A 25,058-nucleotide genomic window follows, 5' to 3' on the forward strand; every position below is an offset into this window, starting at 1 on the left:
CCTTTCTCAGCAGACTGAATGAACTACAAGGCCCTTCATGACACAAGAGTCCCACCATCCCTTGCTTCTGGGCTCTCTATTGACATAAATCACTCCACCTACTTTTTATCCTCCCTCACCTCCTAAAATGCCTTTAAGGCAGGGGTGCCACAGCTGAAGATTATCCAGCTATTAACTGCAGCTTATTTTATTAAATACATGAACATGCTATGAAAAAAGGACAATTGATGCTGAATTTATAATATGGGCCCAAGGGTAAGTAAGGAGCACATCTTTAATTGTATATTGAACAAAAATGGAAGGGGAGTAGAATAATGTCTACAACCTACTAAATCTTTTAACTATCATTCTCTCTTTCTCTTCTGTTCACTCAACTAAGAAGTCCTCTTTAGACATGGAGAGTTATTAACAATTCTGGCTGTTGTGAAAAGGCACTGAGGTCTTAAGTGATTTTAATTTATTGCAATTGCACTCTAACTGTCAAATATGGAACAAAGCACTTTTACAGTTTCCTGCCCTGAAATCAAAGTAACTTGCCTGGCTTTAGAGACTATGCATCTTGATTAGAATGGGGCCTCAGGCAGCAATGTCTTGGGTCAGCCCTGGTGGGGCCCTCTGCTCTACTCATAGGAAGCAGGCTGGGATTAAATCTGGAACAGCACCAAAATGGGATCCCCTTAAGACCCAGGAGAATTGTAGTACTGGAGAAATTGAGCGCACCTCACACTACATAATTCTGTTTTAACTGATTGTGTATTGTGGTCGGATGTATTTGTATGAATTTTATATGTTGTATAAGTTTGAATGCCACCCACGGGAGAAAAGCAGGATATAAATGAATAAATAATAATAATAATAATAATAATAATAATAATAATAATAATAATAGCTCCATGATTCCATTTTAACTGTCATGGCAACATCCTATGGAATCCTGTGACTGGCAATTGAATCCTCCGCAAGAGAGAGCCCCTTCTAGTGCCACTCCAAACTACAAATCCCAGGATTTCATAAGGCACAGGCACAGTGGTTGAAGTGGAATCATAGCATTATAATTATGCCAGAAGACCCATACGAATTTCTGAAACTTTAAACTTTCATCTATCATAGGCCCCTTCCACACAGCTGAATAAAATCCCACATTTTCTGCTTTGAACTGAAATATATGGAAGTGTGGACTCAGATAACCCAGTTCAAAGCAGATATTGTGGGATTTTCTGCCTTGATATTCTGAGTTATATGGCTGTGTGTAAGGGCCCATAATTTCAATTTTCCAGTAACATAAATACAAAGAAGTGTTGTTTGTTGTTAGCCAGAAAGGCAGTGACTAAAAACAAACAAAATGCCCTGGTATATATGTTACTGGGAAATGGAAACTGTGCCCTCTTCTGCTGCAAAACAACAACATTGAACAACATTGAACATTCCCATCCTCCCTGGATGTCTTGTCAATTATTATATGATTATTTGCTCCTTTGTAGATTTCTATTTTAAAAATGATTCATTAAGTTTCTCTAAATTGTTTTTTTAACGAGATTCTTATTTTGGGTTGTGCTTTGTTCTGATTTCCTTTGAAAAGCAGGATGTAATTATGACAAACAAGGAGCTGGGAGCAGGAAAGTCACTGTTTCATATTTCCTATTCCAATTAATTGGACTGGGTGCTTGTACAACCAAACAAAATGTGTTTGGACCTCCCTCAATTCAATGAAAAAACAAAACGGAAAGTAGTAGTAGTTATGAAGGGAGATCCACCAGGACTGAAGTGAAGCAAGGGGAATGGGATTATCCCTTTTTGGCATGCCGTTTTCAAATGCAACCCCTCACTCCAGAAAAATCAGGAAACTTGCAGACATGCCATATATAAGAGAGACAGACAGAGAAAAGGAGGAAAGATTTCCATATAAATTTATTTTGAGCAACTGAAGAAGGCAGATGCCAAAACAATTTGCTAATATATTTATAAAGTTCTGTTTGTGAATCACTCCAATAAATATGTATTTCAAGTGATTAGCTGCATCCTCCAGAGATGCAGAACAAACGTGTCAGAAGTTTTGTTTGTCTGTTTTAAATAATTTCCTAATGTATCCTTCTCTCCCAATGGGGGTAGCAACGCATAATTGACATCAATAAAATATTGTTACCACTGCTATGGTCCTGACTAGATTTTTCTCTCCCCAATCGCTCCAACCAACCTTTCCAAAGCAAGCAGAATGGAAAATCATCGATTCCCAATGTCACATCTAATTTGTAGAAGAGCCATTATCTCTTCACTCACCCTACATCAAGAAGGGCTTAAAAACAGTGGACCATGTTACAGGTTTGTTGAGAAAAATCACTGGAATAATATATGTGAGCCATAAATAAACCACTTTAGAAATATTGTTAGAATTATATATGGCAGCAGACGGAGGAAAGTGAATGAGTGACATGCTTCCTTTTCTCAAAGAAGCGTGCTTATATTAACAATGTTTCTTTGCCATTTTGAATTCAACTTTTTTACAGAAAAAAGCACAAATAAATAAAACAATGCCTACATTGGGTTGCTGTGAGTTTTCCGTGATTCACATTTTTTGTGATCCTTTTTGCACAGTCTGCTAGGGCTTTAATTGTGTTTCTTTTTTGACTTGCTGGACCACTTTAACAACCACCATGTCAGACTACACAGAGAAGCCTTTGAAATCCACAAGAATGTAGACAATTTCAACAGAAAGTAGGAAACCATAAAAGGAACACAATCTGGCTACTAGTATTAAAAAACTCTAAATAAAGAACAACACTCTAAAAACGGGAATTCCAGATATGAAACAATCAGAGCCAGCTGACACCTCCTAACAAAGGATTCTTTGTTGGATTCCCAACAAAGAAATCATGAAGAATAGTTCCATAATGCAAAATAATTTAGAAATCAGGCTCCAACTTCAGTGGACACTCAAGACAGATAAACTTCAGTGGACACTCAAGGGGATTTGGTTAATCATGAGTAAACCAGGTTTCTTTTAACACCTGAAATTTTTCGGGGGGGGGGGGGAGGTTGAACCCCTAACACACACCCCTCCCACTACAGCCCTGGTACAGCCTGAAAAACTCACAGCAACCCAGTGATTTTGGTCATAAAAGCCTTCAAAAATATAATGCCTTTATTATTTTACTTTTCAGTATTTAAAATGTATTGGACTATCTTGCTGTTAGACTGGAATGGGCAATCTACCATGAGGATTCCTACGGCCCCTCCATAATCCCACCCCTTCAGTTCCTCCTATTGAGTTTTCCATGGAAGGAGGGAGGGTAGAAGAAGAGGAAGGAGGACGGTAGAAGGAGGGGAAGAGGACGAGAACAGTGACACCTGGAGATGAAAATAGGTGTGTGGAGTGCATGAATCTTTTTTTTTTCAGGGCTAATATGACTCCTTGAAATCTCTAGGAAATACAATGGGGCCTCGGTATCCCACGTGGATACCAAAACCAGTAAATGCCCAAGTCCCATTACATACAGTAGCATAGTAAAATGGTGTCCCTTAAACAAAATGACAAAATCAAGGTTTGCCTTTTGGAATTTTGGGGCAATACTTTCAAGCAATGAATGGTGGCTACATGAATCCATGCATACAGAGGACTAGCTGTACTATAGTCGCTGCAGACAAGACACATGCACATTGATCATCCAGGTAATAGAGATGACCAGAAATGATATCAGCTAGTCCATTTCTGCTGGGAGTTCTAGACTCCATCTATATGTTATTGACTGACCCCTCCATTCTAATGATGACTGCTTCAAAACACACACACAAACACAGATATACCATCTAAGTCTATACTGGAACCAGCTACAGTGCCTCCTGCTTATAAGAGGCCCCTTCCACACAGCTGTATAAAATCCATATTATCTTCTTCGAACTGGATTATATGGCAGTGTGGACTCGGATAATCCAGTTCAAAACAGATAATGTGGATTATCTGCCTTGATATTCTGCATTATATGGCTGTGTAGATGGACCCACAGGCAGTCCCCAAGTTACAAACAAGATAGGTTCTGTAGGTTTGTTCTAAAGTTGAACAAACTTAAGTTGGAACAGGTACATTTTAAAGTGTAACTCCAGCCATACATACGCACGCACGCACACACACACACACACACAAAAACACATATACATACGTACAGACACACACATACACACTTTATGTAGCTGTATATAGCTTTGGATAGCATAGGGAAGGGTTAACATCTCTACTGGTATTTGCTTTGCTCTCTGTGCTCCTATTCAGAAGTTTTTACCTCACTTTCTGTCCCTGTGATAATTAGATTTTGAAAAATTTGACCTGTTGTGGAAATAAGGATTGGTGATAAAGCTTCAGTGGAGACACCTTTTCCCCATAATAACTTTCAGGGGTGAATTTCCCTTCCTAGAAGAAGATTTCTCTTATTTCCTGTTGTCTCGCCCCTATTCTTAACTATGAATTGTTTGTAAGTCAAAAATTTGCTATTTTTAATCTACTAGGAGCCAGACTTTTGTCTTTTCATGTTGCCTGGGGATTCCAATCTATCCTCATCCCCTTCTACAGTGCCATATAATCTGCATTATCTTCTTTGAATTTGATTATCTGAGTCTATACTGCCATATAATCCACTTCAAAGCAGATAATCTGGATTTTATATGACAGTTTAGATGGAGTCTTCTGCTTCCTTATGATGCACAGAAAACAATAAGAGTGTTGAGGCACACACTGACCTGGGCTGATGGGGTAGATCTCATTATCAGCCCCAAAAAACAGGTTCCGAGTCAACTTGCGAGGATCGATTTTTTGAGGAGTGGAAGCAGCAGGACAGAGCGAGAACCTGCGCCGAAGAAAATTCTCTTCCTTCATGGCATGTGTTGTAGGGGTTTTCTGAAAGGAAAAAATAGCAACAGGGTCACATAAAATCATAATATCAGGGTTTTAATGTTGTTTGCTTGGTTTTGCTACTTTAAACCAACTCGTCCTTATATGCTTGATTTTCAACATGACTGTGGCAACCAAACTATCCTGAGTATGAAGGTACACATTACTGCTAGTCATTTGCAAAGTTCCGCAAATAAAGCACTAAAATACACACTGTCCCCCTCCCCACACAAATGCCGCAGATGTGCTATTTATTCCTCAACAATACATGATAAAATAAATGTTATCAGTCTTAGCTAAATTAAAACATACTGCTTGATAAATATATTTCCATCAAGTAATATAGGCCTTAGTGCTATTGTTATTGCTGCCTAGAATAGACCCATTGAATAATGGGATTTACCTATGTGTTAACTCACCATTCAACAGTATCTTTTCAATTTGGAAAACAAATCTTGATGAAGTTATTGCTGGCCCTAGTACAAAGTGATATTTTTAAACAGAGTTTTGTTCTCGCTCTATTATGTTTCTTTCTAAATTTTATAATCCTGAAAATTTTCAGTTTGGGATTTTTTTTTACAACTACACTATTAATCAAATAATCAAGAGGGATAAAATCTAGTTCCAGTATGGTATCAAATTGGGGGGGGGGGGTGTAATTCTGGGTGGATGTGGGTAGAAATCTCTCATCTCATGGAAGGACTGGGCAACCTGGGCCAATATTGGCCATTTGTTGCCCTTATCCTTTCCAATGAGGCGGATCCCGAGAAAGCTATGGGCAAGATGGTGAAAATGAAAGCCAAAGTTCTGGTTTCTGTTTCTAGCACATTGTCTTTGTGGAGTGTGGAAGACCGAGGATGTTTTACAGGTAGAACCTGTGTGGTGTAGTGGTTTGAGTGTTAGACTATGATTTTAGAGTAGTATTTCTGGTATATGTCAGGGTGGTTCTCCAGATGTTTTAGGACTTCAGTTTCCACAAACCCGCACAACACCTGGTAGGCTATCATTTTATGTTGTGTACAATATAGAACAGGATCTTCCATTATACAGGATCAATTCTTATTTATCATACTTGTTGCATAAACTGGTGCTTCAGTCAACAGGGAATTATTTCCCATAGTGAAACTCCACCTTACAAAAATAACTTGCTGCTTCAGAGTAGTTATTATGCATAGAACACAGCAGTTAATAACAACGAGGCTAGGGTGTTTATGATGCATACAGCTAAGTACCACTGGGAATATCTTGGGCATATACAAAACTGCAGATGGTGTAGCTAACGGAAGAAACCAAAACATAATCCCTGACAGTAATAACTAACAAGACTTGATGAAACTAAAGCTCCATCTTACATCAGTAGGCCAATTTTTGAAATTATGATTTTATTTTGTTTTGTTCTCCCTTAAACATTTTATTACAAGGACTGTTTTACAACAAACCAGCTAAAGATAATTCAGCCACAAGGAGACTCAAAGCAGCTTACATTAAAAACATTTCAATATAATTTAAAATCTACAAATCTACAAACATTAAAACAGAATTAAATATCAATGGCATTAAAAGATTCACAGTTAAAATCCATAATAAAACACATTCAAAGCTAAATTCCACGGCACCCCCTGAATTGATCTTAAAACCCTTCTTCTTTAAAAGCCTGTCTGAATAAAACGGTTTTAGTCTGCCACCGGAAGGACAGTAGGGAGGGGGCCATTCTGGTTTCCTTGGGCAGAGAGTTCCAGAGTCAAGGGGCAGCCACCAAGAAGGCCCACTCTCTTGTTCCCACCAATCAAGCTTGAGATGGGGGTGGGACCAAGAGAAGGGCCCACCCCCATTTGCAGTCAGCCACATAGCCTGGACCTGAATCGCCTGGTAGTGACTGGAGGCCATCATACACACACCTCTTAGTAGTGAGTTCCTCAACAAGTTTTCTCTCTGGACTGCAGAAATAGCAATGAGAATATGTCCCAACTGGGTGATTGAAGTAATGAGGAAAGTAGCTAGCTTTATAAATTATTTCAAGTTCTGATCAACAGATTAATAGGCATTCCTATTAAGAACTGGCTTTCTCTATGCATCTCAGACCTAATGTGAACAAAGGCACTTGTGGTATTTCAACCATATCTGTAAGCAGCCTCAACCAAATAAGTTCTTTGGGCTGCAATGCTTAGGTAGTGAAACAACAGCATTAATATGTTGCATTTCCATTGAAAGAGGCTTTTAAAATAAAATAAAAAGTTTACATTGGCATTTTGTCAAAATTACTTTGACAAAGGGGAAAACTATTAAACTTGTATTAATTCAAAGTTAGCATTTAGGTTACATTACTAAACCTTGTTGAATGAAGGTGAAAAATCCCATTCATGATTTTACTCCCACTTGCCCAGGTCTTGTCCCTGTTTGAGCCTGGGAGAAAAGAAAGGATCTGCATGGTGTGATTTTTGTTTCTGCTGTTTTGAAAACCTCATTTCTCACCTACCCACTCACTGAAAGGGAATGAATAAGACTGAAAATAAATGGATACATACAGGAAAAAATATGGAAAATAAAAACTTTCTTCAGTGGCAGTGATAGAGATAAGAGAGGTAGGTACAAGACCACATGCTTAATTGAGAACTTGGGTGAAATTCCCATCCATTATTTCAACCACCAAACATAGCAAAAGAAATGTCAACCCAATCTGCTTAAACCCCCAAAAGAGACTCCTACAAAAAGGTAAGCACTCTCAGCACTTTTCCCCAGTATCAATACAATACTTTACAGCTCCCAAATTTCAACAGGGAGAAATGTAAGGTACTACATTCTGACAGAAAAAAATGAAATGCAGAAATATAAGATGAGTGATATCTGCATGAAAACAGTACATATGAAAGGGATTTAGGAGTCTTGGTAGACCACAAACTCAACATGAATCAACAGTGTGATGTGGCAGCTAAAAATGCCAATGCAATTCTTGGTTGCATCAATAGGAATATAGTATCCAGACCAGTGGTTCTCAACCTGTGGGTCCCCAGATGTTTTGGCCTTCAACTCCGAGAAACCCTAACAGATGGTAAACTGGCTGCGATTTCTGGGAGTTGTGGGCCAAAACACCTGGGGACCCACAGGTTGAAAACCACAGGTCTAGACTGAGGGAAGTCTTAGTCCCACTCTATTCTGCTTTGATCAAACCTCACTTGAAATAACACTGTGTCCCGTTCTGGGCACTGCAATTTAAGAAGGATATTGACAAACTGGAACCTGTCCAGAGGGGGATGATCATAATAGTCAAAGGTCTGGAAGCCATTGATCTATAATGTGGATGTTGAGAAATTGTTGATACTTAACTTTTTTCTATTCTGTGTTAGGAAATATATTCCTTTGCTGTTGTTTTAAAAATGCATGAGATAACTATCAACTTGAACTAAAACCACAAGTGGAAAGATAAGTGATAGATACATAGATTAAACAAAATAACTCTTGCAGACTTAGCATGAATTGGCCATTCACACTTGGCAAGATGGCAATTTGCATACAAGATAACATGTAAACTATGAAATCTTAAATATGTTCTGATCCCTTTTATCTTCTTTCATTTTTTTGCAAATTTTACTAGGTGCATGGGTTTTTTAGGGAGGGATTGTGTCAAGTGAAAAATATCTAAAAATATCTGTGAACTATCTCAAAAGACCTTTGGGAATCACAGTACAATGACTAAATCAACCAATATCTCACTCAGCTTTAGTAAGGAAGCCTGTAAAGTAAGGGTTTAAATCTAATTAAAGATGTAATTCATTAACCGGTGGTATTAATTATAGGACAATAATTGATTTACAGAGATGCAAATGAAGTCTCTGTGTTTAAGTTTTAAGCTATTAGGATGAGGAATGAAATGAGAAAATATTACAATGCCACAGAAATATATGTATACACAGCTAAATTACACTTTAGGTCAGCCTTATCTTAAAATACTAATGTCTTCAAGATACACAGGAGGGGAACCACCCATGTAATCACAAAGAACAATGAAAAAGAGGGTGTTTGCTAAAACTCTTTGCATTTCAGAAAATCCTCCTTAATAAATCTTTTGGGGTGGAGATCTGGCAAAGTAAGTGCTCAAAGTCTGCCAGTAACAGAAACAGAAGAGAAAGAGCAATCAAGCAGCACACAACCTTCTGCATTTTTGTACACAGACCTTTATAGATTCCAGGACAGGAAGCAGAGTATAAAACATTATATATCTCCTAAACTATTCCAAAAAAGCTGACACTAAATCAAAAACATTCCAGACGTGGCAGATTTTCTGGGGTCATTTCACTGGACTGGCCAAATGACTGAGCTGAGCTGAGCAAACTTTCCATGTTAATAACAACAAGAGATCATACCACCATGATGTAAGCCGATTTTGGTATGCCTTTTAGTGCCAATTCATATTTGCTGGGATAAATGTGGTTGCTGTTCACAATGCAAACCACCTTTCCTACAAACCATCTGCAACTAGCCCTATTCAGATATTCTGATCATGAGTTAAATAAATATATGAGTGGAGAGACCAAGGACAAATCCGCTTGCTGTGTCTTTGACATCATTATCCTTGTTGCCCTCCATATTAAGGGATATGAAAATAGCAAACGAGGAGAGACAGAATTAGCACGCATTCTGTTTGGCTTCTTCCTTGCATCCTCATTGGACATTTAATCATAATTCTGTATAAGGTAAGAAGTTCTTTTGATGCATATGGATTTCAGTTTCTTTTCTCAGTATTTCACAGACGAAAACTCAGAGATGTGTGGGCAGCATCAGCAGCATCAGACTGTAGTCAAAATAGTGGAAGTTAGCAAGGAGTATGACCATCCTAGCTAGGGGAGGTTGCAGTGCTTTGCCATTGCCTGAGCCTATTGGGAAGGCCAAGATACCACACACATATCCCTGTTAAGCTAATTGAGTATAGATGTCCTGATTTGGCAGCGCTCTGGTTCCACCTTAATTGCCATGGTTCCACCTTATGGGATCCAGGAAACTAATTTTATGAGGAACTTAGAATTTTTAGCCAGAGGGTTCTAGTGCCTTTCTATAGGATGCAGCCAAGACAGTTAAAGAATTATAGAAGTATCTGCTTTCTTTTTATCAACACTTGTTGATGCAAGAAGGTCATAGGGGACTCTGAAGGCCTTACTGGATGTAGCATATCTTGATTTCAGTAAGGCCTTCAATAGAGTCCCCCATGACCTTGCAGGCAAACTAGTCAAATGTGGGCTAGGCAATGCTACTATTAGGTGGATCTATAATTGGTGAAGTGACTAGCAAAGTGCCGTAGGGTTCGGTTCTGGGCCCGGTATTGTTCAACATCATTATTAATGACTTGGATCAAGGTTTAGAAGGCATGCTTATCAAGTTTGCAGATGATACCAAATTAGGAGGGATAGTTAATACTTCAGAGGACAGTATCAGAATTCAAAATGACCTTAACAGATGAGAAAGCTGGGCCAAAACTAGCTTAATAAATTTCAACAAGGACAAATGTAAGATACTACCCTTAGCTGAAAAAATGAAATGCAAAGATACAGAATGGAAGATGCCTGGCTCAACAACAGTCCACGTGAGAAAGATCTTGGAGTCTTTGTGGACAACAAGTTGAACATGAGCCAAGAGTGTGATGCAGTTGGCTCATGGGATTTTGGGCTGCATCAAAAGGAGTATAGTGTCTAGATCGAGGGAAGTCATGGTACTTTTGTATTCTGCTTTGGCTAGACCTCACTTGGAATTCTGTGCCAGTTCTGGGCACCACAGTTTAAAAGGCATATTGAAAAGCTGGAAGGTGTCCAGAGGAGAGCAACCAAAATGATCAAAGATCTGGAGACCATGCCATATTAGGAGCATCTTAAAGAACTGGGTATGTTTAGTCTGCAGAAGATAGGAGACATGATGGCCATGTAAAGGATGTCATAAGGAAGAGGGAGCGGGATTGTTTTCTGCTGCCCTTGAAACTAGGATTCGGAGCAATGGGTTAAAATTACAGAAAAATAGATTCCACCTGAACATTAGGAAGAACTTCCTGACCATATGAGCTGTTCAACAGTGGAACTCTTTGCCTTGGAGTGTGGTGGAAGCTCCTTCTTGGAAACTTTTAAACAGAGGCTATATGGCCATCTGTGAGGGGTACTTTGATAGTGCTTTCCCTGCATGGCAGGGGGTTGGACTAGATGGCCCATGTGGTCTCTTCCAACTCTGTGATTCTATGATTTCCTCTCTTTTGTGATAATAGTTTTACCAGGAACTTGTTTTATTTCAAACCTTTTGCAAGTTTCCCATTGGAAGATCAGCTTATAAACTGAAGTAGAAAATATTGGAAGGACATTTACAAAAATAACTAGAGTTAACATTTACTTTGTTCATTTCCTCTGACCTTTTGGATATAAATTGATTGCTGTGCAGAGGACTATTAATGTAACAAAGTACATTCTATTTCCTATTTGTACTGAAAAAAAGAAATTTGTCTGGCCTGTCTTTCGATGCCTGTGGATTGCAGTTTCTTTTCTCAATTTGAGAACCTATCACTTCACATTCCAGTTGGACATTTGTCTACTCAGACAAGAATTCTGCAGATGATTATACCAAGACAACTGGAGTATTGGAATCCTTCAGTAGGAAAAATAAGAAAACAAGATGGAAAAGAGCTCTATCTAAAACCTAGACAGTCAGTACTTGCTAGTCATTGTAGGAAACACAGGGCTAGATGGATAGGCAAAATGTGTCAACCCAAGGCCAGTGGGCCAAATCAAGCCCACGATATCACTTTATGTGGCTCTCCAGATGCTGGATTACAATTCCTGCCTTCCTTATCATTAGACATCATGACTAGAGCTGATAGGAGTTGTGATATAGTAACAACAGGAAGGCTGCAATTTGTTCTAATTAATTAGGTGAGTGGGGTTGAAATTTAGGTACATGGCTTGTGGACATGATGCCTGACTTTAACATGTCCTTTAACTTTTCCCCATTTCAGAGCCACAAGTGTTGATGGGTTGCAATTCCCATTATCCTAAGCCCACATGTTGGGTAAACAAAAGTGATGGGAGTTGTTGTTCAATAACATCTGGGAACCCAAACTAGATAAGAACTAAAGAGCACCAACCAATTTGTAAAAAAATACATAGTGGCCCTCTGTATACATGGATTCTGTATCCACGGATTCAGCGGCACTTTGAAGACAACAGTAAGGCAGATGTGGCCCTCAATGGAAATGAGTTTGACACCCCTGCCATAGAATCTTATTTTCTGTGCTTCAAAGCAAGCCTTGGCAGAGACATCCATCACTTTCCAATGCCAAGTTTACACAATCCCCTGCCACTAACACTCCCATTTGCATCACTGTAGTGACTAAGCATGTAATGGAATCTATCTGGTTTTTGGACAGGTTGAGGGCCAAATCACCTGTGAGAAAAGCAGCATGGTGTAGCGGTGACACCAATGTTGTAATCCCTGCTCAACCATGATGGCCTACTGTATGGCCTTGAGCAAAACGCACTCTCAACCTCATGGAAACAGAAAGGCAAGACCCCTCTGATTATATCTTGCCACCAAAATGTAGTAGAGTCACCATGATTCATAAATGACGTTAAGGCACACAACAGCAATGGCCAATCCAAGCCTCCTCAATTATCCACAGGGAAGCTAATACATCTAAGAATTTCCATTACAATCAACTGCAGCAGTGCATTGGCTTGAGGAGCAAAAAGCTTGAGTGTCTCCTGCAATTTTAACAACCAAAAACTGAATAAATGGTTAAACAATATAGATGTAGACTTTAATTACTTCAGAGACTGAAGGAAACCAGCTGACGAGTCTATCTGACTTTCTAAACAATGATAGTTTTTCATTGTAATTCTGGCCAACTTTTTGTTAAATAAAAAAGTAGATGGAAGCATTGTGATCTCATTTATCTAATGAACGAGGTTGATACTTGCCTTTGGCAGTGACTGATTTAAAATGTCCCGTGCAGCTTTGACACCCAATATTTATCAGCAAACCCTTGCTATTCTCTTGGAATGCAATTATTTAGCAAGTCGCCTTGTGCTGATTAACAGGATTAATTAGTTGTATGTTGCAAGGAGGTGGCATAAACTCTTGCCTCATTGATCCTCCTAACAATTTTTTGGCCTTCAGTGCACATTATAATTACAAATGACCTCTTTCCAAGAGTGCCAGCAAACCCTTTAACTACTAAAAGCAATACACAATATCAATCTTTCTTAAGGCAACCTTTCAGAACCCATTTAAGGGGGACTTCCATAAACCAAGGCATAATGCTGATGGTATCTATTTAGACTCACACTGTGAATTGTGTCAGTATTTCAAACACCTTCCTTTTATATATTGCTACTGTTACATATGCATATGATGCATACCTATTCCACCTCACTTACTCAGGGAGACAAGATAAGGAACATTTCATCCAGCCTACTTGTATCAAGCCAAAAGTTGGATGCAGAGTAGAGTAAAGGATAAGCCTTGGCAGCACAGCAACTGGGACAGAAGGAGAAAGCTAACTCAGAAAATACATAGACCCACTGGAGAGTCTTTGCAAGTTGCAGCAACAAATTAGGTAAACCTTTGAACACTGTAACTAGTCCCTACTCTTCTAGGTGAGCTGGAGATGGCCTGAAAGTGAACACCATTTCTAAACTAGAGGATTTGTGTCTTTCTCCTGCTTGGTGATGACCCCTGAGATTTGAAGATTCAGGGTTAGGTCCTGAGAGATCTGGCAGCCCTACACCTAGGACAAAGTTTTACAAGTTATTTGCAATTTGTATGGTAATGTTGAGGAGGTAGCAGCAGAAAATGCACTTTTTGGCAACAGACAAAGATTCAGCTCGTAAAGATGACAACGATATAAATGTGGTTGCCTTGCAATTATGGGTTTGTAATTCAGAGTTATGGAACTATCTTCTTTTTTGCTCGTTCAGTTGTTTTCGACTCTGTTCCTCATGGAACTATCACTGATCTCTATTCTGTAAGATTACATAGTTTCACTGGAAACCTGCATAACAATGTCATCCCAGCCATGCCAGCATCCAGGTCCATTTGCTAACTGGAGTGCAAGAGGATTATGTTTTCATCCCTCTTCCACCAGCAAGTAAGGTTGCAGCCATCAGAAGCAGGATCCCTGTTGTAAGTCCTTATCAAAGCCTCGCTCACTGGTTAGAGCAGTGGTTCTCATGGGGTCCCCAGATGTTTTTGACCTACAACTCCAAGAAATCCCAGCCAGTTTACCAGCTGTTAGGATTTCTGGGAGTTGAAGGTCAAAAACATCTGGGGACCCCAGGTTGAGAACCACTGGGTTAGAGGAAGGTGGAACTGTAACCCTCCTTGAGACCTGATCAGAAGCTGAACAGGCCTCCTTTCTCAATTCTGGCTGCTGTCACTTAAGGTGTTTGAACTGGATGGGGTCCATGAGATAGTTACATCTCCATAACTAAGTAGGCATTCTAGGTTTCCAGCAAACATACTTTAAAAACTAGGGCAAAGGTCCAGATGAAGCCACTCCCACTTTTAATCTTGACTTTTAGGAGAGCTCTCCAATGTGTACAGCTGTGAATGTCCTTTAAAGTTCTGACTAAAACCAGAATAGATTTGTTACTGGCATGGAATTCACCAGCTATGATGCTTTTCTTAACTGCTTTGGGGTTTAGCCTCTTCCAGACTGTGTGAAGGTTTCAGCATTAGCAAATGACATAACCATGTAGCTAAGCCTTACACTCTGCCAATTACATTACAGATGTCTGGCCCTGCTGTAAAATCTCATTCAAATTTAATAACAGAAAACCAGAGGTAGATTTCAGCAAAAAACAGTTGGTAATTCTTAAGATAATCTGATTTTAAAACAAATAATTAAAACATGGCACAGAGTCTTTCCAGTAAGAGCGGGATGATCTCATTTTTTGAATAAGCTAATATGGCTTGTTTTCAAAGATAATGTTTTGGAAAAATTACTCTTCAAAATTATGCCCCTCTTTTTTGGAATTTAAATAATCTAGAACATACTCATAAAAGCAATTTTTCTAATTGAGTTAAAGCCTAAGGACACATGTGGCAATTAACTCTCATTGATTTATGTGAACATTTCCAGTTATAATATATCTGCAGTATATTTGGCCTGTGGGAATTTCAGCCATCCAACTCATTGGATTCAATCAGAAAGGAATTATTTGAATAAAGGACAGGTCTCAAATAGTAACAAGGGTGAACATATAAACGAAAATATTTTTCTCCATGTGAGGATAACTCAACAGTGCTTCCTTGATTCTGTTCCCAAAGGCTTACATACACAGATAAGTTGGTATTTCATGGCCAAAGAAAATGGCCAATGACTAGGACAGCATAAAATCAACAAAGTCTTGCAGATCTTCCTTTTCCTGCACATACACATTTATTAATACAGTATGGTGATTTAAGAGGAGGAGATGTCCTTGCTGAGTACTCCTTCTTCCAGCTTGAGTTTACTGCAGGATGTCCATTTCGCTTCCTGCCAAAGGTTCTGTGCTGGTTACCAGACAAATATTCAAAAAGCAAGTGGCTGATTGGTTTTATGCCAACCTTATTAAATTGTATGGATGTTTAGATCTGATCCTTGTTAAGAAACAATAAAGGAAATACGACAGAATTAATATTCAAGATTAGTTTTTAAATTTAAAAAAATTAAAATTAGGTTTAGATCAGAGTTTGTTATTTCCACATTTTAAAAAAAAAACTACCTTGGATAAAGTAAGGCTTATGGGAGTTGTAGTCTGACATATCCAGAAGGTGACAGATTTAAAAGGTGATATAGTGTATCTACTGCATTTGTAATAGTAAGCACAGCAGACTATAAAGAGCAATAAAAGGTGGCATTTTCAAAACATCTTTCTTAATTGGGTTAATTTGATGCACTGTGGATATGAAAAAACAAAGAGAATCATGGTCCATACTATTCAAGAGCAGCAATGTGAATGGACATGCATTTGCCTCTGTTCACATTACCACCATGATATGAGGCATGAGAGATTATGTATCTGGATGCCGTGGGTCCAGAGGACCCACCATACTTGATCCATTGCAAGTCTGACAGCTTTAACATCAACAGTGCATCGCATTCACTTTGAATTATCGTCCACACTTCAAAGGAACTATCCAAATAGTTTCAGAAATTTGGGTAGCTCCTTTAAATATCAGACTTAAACCCACTGAAGTCCGAACCTCCAGAGCCCTACTGGTTTGAAAATCTCTCTTGTATGAATGATGTTCTCAAGCCTATTCATGTCCATTTAAGAGTGTGTCTACACTATATCAGTTTGATACTATTAACTGGCTTTGTCCTACAGAATCTTGGGATTTGTGGTTTGGAAAGGTTCTTTGAATTCTCTACAAGAAAGATTGAGAGTTGTAGTTTAGGGGAATAGACTACATATCTGTAACTACAAAGCCTCAAATCCCATTGAATGAAGACATGGCAGTAACACACCACTATAGTTATAGAGTGTAAACACATGGTAAGCCAGAGCTTGGAAAATCTGCTGTTTTGGACCACGACATCCAGTGGCTACTGGACATGCTTATTGAAAGCTTCTGAGAATTGTGGTCCAAAAAAGTAACTTTTCCAAGCTCTGGACAAAAGGCATAGTATAGTTCCTGAAAATGTCCCTAGTTTTATTTCTCTTCAAAGGCTGTTTGCTATCCAGGATATAAATTAGGGTTATAACACTGCTGCTAAAATTAGCTTCCTCCCCAAAATAGACAGCAGAAATGTTTACTTCCGCTGTTCTTTTCTATCTGACCACGCTGCCAGCAAGACTGTAATCATGATACGGGATTTCTAATTAGGATCAGCTGAAATCAGCATTAAAAATAGAGCTGCACTGTCTGCACACAGCTGGGATGTGAAATACTAAGGGAAAAGTACAAACACAATGGCAGTAAGCAAAAAGGAAAAAGCAGAGGGAAAGAATGGTGCTTAAAATGTGTCTAATTGAAAGGAAAAACTGCTTGCTAAGGTCCTGGAAGGCAGTCTTTCTTACTGGAGAAAGTGCAACCTGAAGGTTATAAAGGAAAAACATACCACTTAGCTATGACCTTCCCAGGCACGGTGTGTGTTTGATCTTGGCCTTTTAGAAAAATGCAGTCAGGCAAGCTTAGAAGCAGTGATACCGATGGTAAATAAATACACTAATTAAATTAGACAGAGGTGTCCTTCCCGGGTGGAACCCATTAAGCTCTGTAAACATCTCGTTGAGTGACTTCAATTTATTTCTGATAGATAGCAGCAGTCAGGCAAATGTATAGCAGGGTGGCTGAGGTAGTGACATCTTTGCTTTCTGATGGTTCAATGTACACAAATTTGGTTTCACACACAAAATTATTAAAAATATAAAAGAAAACTATAAAGGTGTAAGTCAGTGGTTCTCAACCTGTGGGTCCCCAGATATTTTGGCCTTCAACTCCCAGAAATCCTAACAGCTGGTAAACTGGCTGGGATTTCTGTGAGTTGTAGGCCAAAATATCTGGGGACTCACAGGTTGAGAATCACTGGTGCATGTATATGAAATATAAATGAAATTTCTGTTTAGACGCGGATCCCAATTTCAAGATATCTCATTATGTATGTATATGCAAATAGAGGTAATACCAAAATATGGGTTAAAAATCCAAAACACTTTGAGTCCCAAGCATTTCAAATAAAGGATACTCAACCTGTACACATATCCTAAAAGCCCTGCCTATTTGATAACTACTATCAAGCCTACCACCATGGGCAATAACACACCACTTTCAAGTTTTTTCAACCCAAACCTAATTTAAAACCTCCTCAAATGGACCAAAAACCCCTCTCTTGAACTCCCCCAAACTCACCACCCCAGGTGACCTCTATTTTTGGCCATATCTCAACCAAAAAGGCAACCAAACTGATGTGATGTCATAGAATGTTTGGGTCTTGAGAAATATATGGAGCCTATGGGGAGACAATGGGGGCCTGAACAGTGGCCCTCCCTGTTCTAAAGCAAGAGCAAACTGTTTAACCTCCATCTTTTATAGCTGCTTTCTACAACATCTGAACTTATGGTTTTGTATTTCATTTGTTTCATCTGGTTTTTGGTTCACATCATGGCAGCAATATGATTTAAAGCCGGAAAATGGTCTTTTAAGACATGAAGCAGGCTCCAAACCAAATCTAAGAGGCCCAAATGGAAACATCAGATAATATTCTACAGACTGTATCACTGAACTAACATTATTATTATTATTATTATTATTATTATTATTATTATTATGTTTATTTATAGACTGCTTTATGTCTCTCAAAGGATACTCTAAGCAGCTTGCATTAAAAGTATTACCACACAATTTAAAATATACAAATATGCAAACATTAAAACAGGATTAAACATAACAGTATTTAGAAAATCACAGTTAAAATCCATTAAAACATATTCAGAGCTAAAAACCACACAAACTGTCAACATCTTTTAGGACCCGACTATTGCAGCTATTATGATAGATTCCAGCTTGCTCTTCCAATTGCATCCCATAAAGTTGTTCTCCAGTTAAATTAAGCTAGTCACAATTAGTCATTATGTGATCAAATATAAATATGACAACCACACCCTATATTCTGTCAGGGATGTTTTGTGACTAGCTGACAACAGAAAGGCTAAGAGGCAGAGAATATGGAGTACAATACAACTTCCTTATTTCTGGGACCAGTGTGTACGATTTCACCTATTTGCATCCAAAAAAATATGGCCACTCTAGAAATTTTCTAGGTCCTCTAGGGGATTCTATGGTATGCTCCTGTCAGAAGTTACTATAGAGTTTCATTCCAAATGGGGTCCCCTTAGCTCAATGTTGGAGTTGCAAAAAATTTGGCAACAATAAAAGATTTCTGAATGTCACTTAGTGGCTATTTTAGATATTTCCACAAATCTATTGTGCAGTGTTAACAGTGGACTTTGCAGAAAAGACTTCAGCTGTACTTCACAAAAAGGAAAACCAGCCTTGCAAATGCTGATTTGTTATCAGGAAATGTGTGTGTGTGTGTGTGTGTGTGTGTGTGTGTATAGGTAAAGGTTTTCCCCTGACGTTAAGTCCAGTCATGCCTGACTCTGGGGGTTAGTGCTCATCTCCATTTCTAAGCCGACGAGCCGGCATTGTCCGTAGACACCTCCAAGGTCATGTGGCCGGCATGACTGCATGGCGCGCCGTTACCTTCCCGCCAGAGCAGTACCTATTGATCTACTCACATTGGCATGTTTTCGAACTGCTAGGTTGGCAGGAGCTGGAGCTAACAGCGGCCGCTCCCGGGGATTGAACCTGGGACCTTTGGTCTCCAGCTCAGTGTTTTAACGCACTTCGCCACCGGGACTCCTATGTAAATATATATTTAAAAGGTTTGTCAGGAAATGTTTTGATATTTAGACTTCTTTTATATGCCTATATACTTGGAGTCACGTAAAACTGTCATGGGCCAAATAGGATCCCAAGTGGAAAAGCTTAAGAAGCCCTACTCTGGAGGCATTGTTGAGCTACCTCATCAGGTTTGCCATAAAGATTATGGATCCCCTCTTTCAATGCATTCTATCAAATGACAAAAAACTGCAAACAGAATGCATTGTGGCCTAACTGTATATGGATGACACTGAATGTGGAATTCTTTCTTCTCAGTGACTCAAGTAGAATTGGAAAGAACTGTAAATGTTCTACCAGGGCCAAATTTTATGATGCCGGGGAGAATTAAACCAGAAAAAAACCTTCAGAGTGTGCAATATTTTTAGATGTCATGTTAGACGTGAATCTGAAGCTGCCATGGATTTTATATTTTCTTTTTGAAAAACATGAAGCTGTCTTATGCCTTCAGACAGCTGGCTACTGAAGTCCACTGCTACCTGTGTTGACAAGATCCACAGGATATGAAACAGATGTTTTCCAATACTGTTTGTGCAGGTTTTTTTCCTCACTGGAGGTGCCAGGACTGACTCTGCATACAAAGCAAGTGCTTTGGCACTGTTACATTATTCCTTCTGCTTCAGATTCAGGAACAGCCCAGGTACAAGTCACATGAAGAATATTAAAAAATACACAGAGCATTAATATGCTTTTTCTTTTTTTCCCTTCAGTACATAAAATACAAATAAAAAAATGAATGCAGACTGATGCTGGCATTCACTTGACAGCATCAATCTGTTGAAACCTTAAGCACTTGTTGGGACACGAAGTGATTTCATTAAAACAGAAGATTTCAACAGTCAGAAGAGACGCTTGCCTGAAGGTGGCCACTGAAATTCATGCGGAAGGATTTAGTCACAGGGCAGGTGCTCTCTCTAGCCTCACAAGGCAAACTCTATTCATGATGAAGGGTTCCAGAGAAGATTTTTAATCAAACCATTACCCTACATTGTGTGTTGAATTTTATGACATGTCCGTATATTGTCTTCCTTGACTCTTCCTCCCCCCTTGCTTTTATTATCACCTTTCATCTTCTTTCTCATGAATAATCTACTAAGAAGAAAGTGATAAACTAGCTGTACAGTATCTTCCAATTATATATTCTAAGTGTATCCAATATCTTCAGTGTATTCTAGTTTTTTCCTATAAGAGTTTGCTTACATGATCCAGTGACACATATAAATCATAAATACAAGTCCATACTAACATTGTTAATTGAATTATACTTACAGATGCAGTGATTCTCTAATTTTGTATCCATATCTTGTGGCTCATTAATTTCTTTGTTATCGTTATATCTAAGGGTCTACACACAACAAAGTGTGTCCACAGCGTAGAATAGTGACAAGGGGCTCATCCAGGCTGACATCCCAGATTTTGTTCCTATTCTTTCTGATTTTATCCTGGGTTAAAATGAACTTGCATGAGGAACTGGTGTAAAAAAATCTCTGATCATATCGAGACCTGAGAGAAAATATTCTGGGATAAATAAGACATTTATGAATCTCCAGAATAAAATCAGAAAGAACAAGAACAAAATCTGGGACTTTTTTTCAGTCAGTCATTCTTAGAATACTCCCTGTGATAATACAATCCTATATTTAGTTGTAAGCCTTACTGAATTTTCAGTGAGGCAGACGCCCTGTTAAATAAGTACATGAGTGCAGCCTAAGCAGATACCCTTGAACTCTCAAAGAGGTAGCACGTGTGTATGTGTGTGCATACGTGCATGTATGTGCATGTGTGTAGGCGCCAACAAGTTCACTATCATGCTGGATAAAGCTCTTGGCATTGCAAAAAACCCCAAGGCTGAGTTAATAATGGACATTCCATGTACAGTAAAGTCTCACTTATCCAAGCTAAACGGGCTGGCAGAAGCTTGGATAAGCGAATATCTTGGATAATAAGGAGGGATTAAGGAAAAGCCTATTAAACATCAAATTAGGTTATGATTTTACAAATTAAGCACCAAAACATCATGTTATACAACAAATTTGACAGAAAAAGTAGTTCAATACGCAGTAATGTTATGTTGTAATTACTGTATTTACGAATTTAGCACCAAAATATCACAATATATTGAAAACATTGACTACAAAAATGGCTTGGATAATCCAGACGCTTGGATAAGCGAGGCTTGGATAAGTGAGACTCTACTGTATGTGTGCTACGCAGCTAAATTGCCAAGACCCAAACAGTAGGCATGATCAATCAGGAGGATGATACACAAGTATTTCAAAAGCAGTTATTAACTTGTCGTTCTATTTCTCCTGCATAATAAGCCACCATTTAGCCTTTAGTGTCTATGAGAAGGATTAACCAACCACATAGGACGATAAATTTTGTTTTTTTTCTGCTTTGCTACATTTTGTGTTTACTTTGCCTGGACCTAGAAGAGTTAAAGTGAAAAGTTACCAAAAATTAGAGCTTGAAAAGTTATTTAAAAAGAAGTTGTCCACTACTCATTTACAATGTTTAAAAAACAAAAATGTCCTTTTACTCATAATGATGAAAAAATATTGCCTGTTGCCCTGATTATTGCTTGTTCATTATTTTGTTACCTGTTTGTACTGAAAACCCTGTAATATTGATAACAAATCAGATTAGATTAAATCAAATCTGAAATTTCCTAGAAGCCAAAATGACTAAAGTGAGACTGATGTACTTTGAAGATATCATATGAACACATGACTCACTAGAAAAGGCAACAATAATATTTGATAATGTAGAAGTCGATAGGAAAAGAGGAAAACCACATTCCAGATGGACAGATTTAATCAAGGAAGCAACAGCTCTGAGTCTGAGCATTTAATTAATAAGAGAACAACACAAAACCTGAAAATATCTTGTTAAAATGACCTTAAAAGTATCATAGGAAAATAACATGTAATTATTACGTGTTATGCCAGTACAGTAATTTTGTTGTTTCTTACATTGGTTTTAAGATGTAACACTCTCATCACTACCACAAAATCAACTAATTAAGGTCAACAAAATGACTTCTGGCATGTTATTTTTAAGCTTTGACAAAAATGATAGGTTTTTAATGATCTCGACTATTTTGTACGAAGGTGAAATTGAAATGCTTGGAAAATCTGACTAGCATGCCACACTCCAGTTTATCTAATAGTTGGTAGTCAATTGCAATTACAACCCACTCAGGTAATGGGATGGTTTTGAACTAGTTTGGAAGTGTTACTGGTGGACCTGCTTCTCCATGTACTGTGAAGATAGATTACTTCTGAATTAAGGCACCAGATGATGGAGGCTAAAATCACTTGTTTGATTCTCACCAAGGACCCTAAACTTCCCTTCAAGCCTTTCGACTGATTCATTCAAAAATGGTTCTTCAGTAAAAGAGCAAATAACTAGGAAAAATTGTTATCCTTTCCAATCACTGAGAGCCATGGTGCAGTTTCCCAAACAGACCCACTGGTGGGGAACGACAATATGCTAAGGCCTGTTGTAGCCCATCAATCATCCAAATGGTATTAATGGATCCTAGGCTGTCGGACGCCTCTGCAACAGGTGCAATATCTTGACCACTATCATCTCAGTTATCTGGATAATTTGGAGTCGACTGTCAAATATATCATGACCCTCTCCCAATGCTTTGAAAGCTGTGAAAGTTAGAGAAACTGAAGGAAACCACCCACCATTTGAAGTTGAGACATGAAATACTGATTCAGATTAGTTAGTTTGTAGTACAGTAAAATTCAGTACATAAGAAGAGAGAGCTGAATAATATCAGGGAACATGTGCATCAGAAAGCATAGTCATAACACTTCATCCTTCATTCATGTAGGCTTTTCTCAGCTGTTTAGAGTGTTCTTGTAGCCGCTACCTAGGTTAAGAAGCCAGTGTAATGTGGAAATGCGAAAAAGTTTAATGTATACCTTGATCCGATCGGTCCTGAGGCTTCAATGGGGTAAGTACAGTAAGCACCCCATTTCCATGAAGATATATTCCTAGCAAGACTATGGTTACCTGAAACCAGAGATACAACTGAATACCAAATTACCTGACTTCTGGTACCAGCATACCATAGAGATTCCTAGAGACCCCATGGTGAATTCTAGCATAGAATTGCACTGGAGAACCTACTAAACTGATTTGGGTGTAGATGGTTATAAGGATCTGGCTGCACATCATGATCATTATGACATAAAACTTTTTCTTAGATCCAAGCCGTTTTATGCAAGGGTCCGACCCAGCAATCAGAGTTGGGAAGAGGGAATAGGATCACCTGTGTAGAGATAAAGGTTACTTGTTGTTGAAGGCTTTCATGGCTGGAATCACTGGGTTGCTGTGAGTTTTCTGGGCTGTATGGCCGTGTTCCAGAAGCATTCTCTCCTGATGTGGGAGAAATGTCAGGAGAGAATGCTTCTGGAACATGACCATACAGCCTGGAAAACTTACAGCAACCCAAAGGTTACTTGTTTTGATGGCCAGGATCTCTATGCTGGCTGAGAGATTCTGGGAGTATAATTCCCAAAAGTAACTCTTCCAAGGTTTAGGTCTAAGTGAAAGAAAAAATACACCCAAAAACAAATTCTCAGCACGAGGAGCAGCTGGCTTTGGAGCACAAATGTCAACAAGAAGTTTGGGATCCTCACCTTCACATGCTCTGAAAGAGCAGCAGCAGAGGTACAAGTGTACAAAAGCTCACTTAAACGGAAGCTGCTTATTGCAAGAGGAAAAACCAAGGCCATCCAAGGTACAAGGCAGGTTACCACTGAAGCAGAAATTGGTTTTGACTTGGTGTCAGGTAAACAATGAAAGCAAATATTTATTTTTCATATTGCCTTTTCCTTATCCTTGAAGGATACACTCTAGGCAAGAACAAACATGATAAAGTAACAATTTTATACCTGCATTAAAATACAGAGGTCCACATATGGTGGTGTATTCCTCTATTTCAGGTTTTTCAGATCTAGAAGCATTAATCCACAAGGATTTTGTTGCCAAAACATCTGAAAGGTAACAACTGCAACCCTGCCAGAACATGAGGAAGAGAATGCTCTCCGTTGGCACTGAAGGCAAGATTTTCTGGTATAGCAGAAGAAATAATTACTGCAATATTTCTTTCCACAGCCAGCTTTCCCCCTGAAGACATATTGCAGTGTGAGAGCTGATTTAGCAAAGAGGAAAAAAAAATCTGACATCAAACATGTCTGTTTCAAAATCATGCACTACTCACCCAATACGTTTAACTAAAATGAAGGCTTTTATGCTTGACATTGTGAAAGCAAGCTTATCATCTGTGAAACTAATAAAAATATTTATTGTTCTTTGTGCCAAAGATTTATTTTTAAAATACAAGGTATTTGAAAAAGAACTCCCTAGTTTTAACTTAAAACACATTAAAACTAGGGAGTTCTTTTTCAAACACCCTGTATACAATGTGTGTGGTTACCTATGTCCTGTGAAAGGACGATTAATTTTTCCTTGCTAATAATTCTAGTGATTACTCTACAGAGTCATTAAGAGCTATCTATCAACTTCAATGCCCAACTGAATCACTCAAACTGTGGGAATATTTCACTGTTCTTGTAAATTACACCCACTGGTTGGCTCAGCCCTTTTTATACTCAGCCAGGCTTGGCAAGATTGGAGGCCATCATTTCTCCTAACAGCAAACCCAGGCGACCGTAGCCAAAAAGAGGCCATTGGGAAACAAGGGGAAAGTATTAGCAGGCTTGAGCAGGTGTGCTGGCAAAAATAACAA

At 38.6% G+C, this 25,058-nt stretch overlaps 1 protein-coding gene and 1 long non-coding RNA gene across 4 annotated transcripts in view; one reads left to right on the top strand and one right to left on the bottom strand.

The window, feature by feature from the left end:
- The window catches only part of osbpl5 (oxysterol binding protein like 5), a 200,660-nt gene that overhangs the window by 71,605 nt on the left and 103,997 nt on the right, over positions 1–25,058 (bottom strand). For 2 of the 3 annotated variants that reach the window (XM_062967651.1, XM_008107692.3), the window contains exon 2: positions 4,729–4,885. In XM_062967651.1, the coding sequence (XP_062823721.1) occupies positions 4,729–4,885 (157 nt within the window). Of the gene's footprint in view, positions 125–4,728; positions 4,886–25,058 lie in introns of those variants that run through there. The other variant, XM_008107704.3, reaches the window with a different exon arrangement.
- On the top strand, positions 124–24,620 carry LOC103278388 (uncharacterized). The gene is made up of 4 exons (XR_506013.3): positions 124–255; positions 2,205–2,319; positions 3,159–3,361; positions 24,253–24,620. It is a non-coding gene; the product is annotated as an uncharacterized LOC103278388 (long non-coding RNA).

The sequence above is a fragment of the Anolis carolinensis genome, chromosome 1 (genome assembly GCF_035594765.1).
Source record: "Anolis carolinensis isolate JA03-04 chromosome 1, rAnoCar3.1.pri, whole genome shotgun sequence".
NCBI lineage: Eukaryota > Metazoa > Chordata > Lepidosauria > Squamata > Dactyloidae > Anolis > Anolis carolinensis.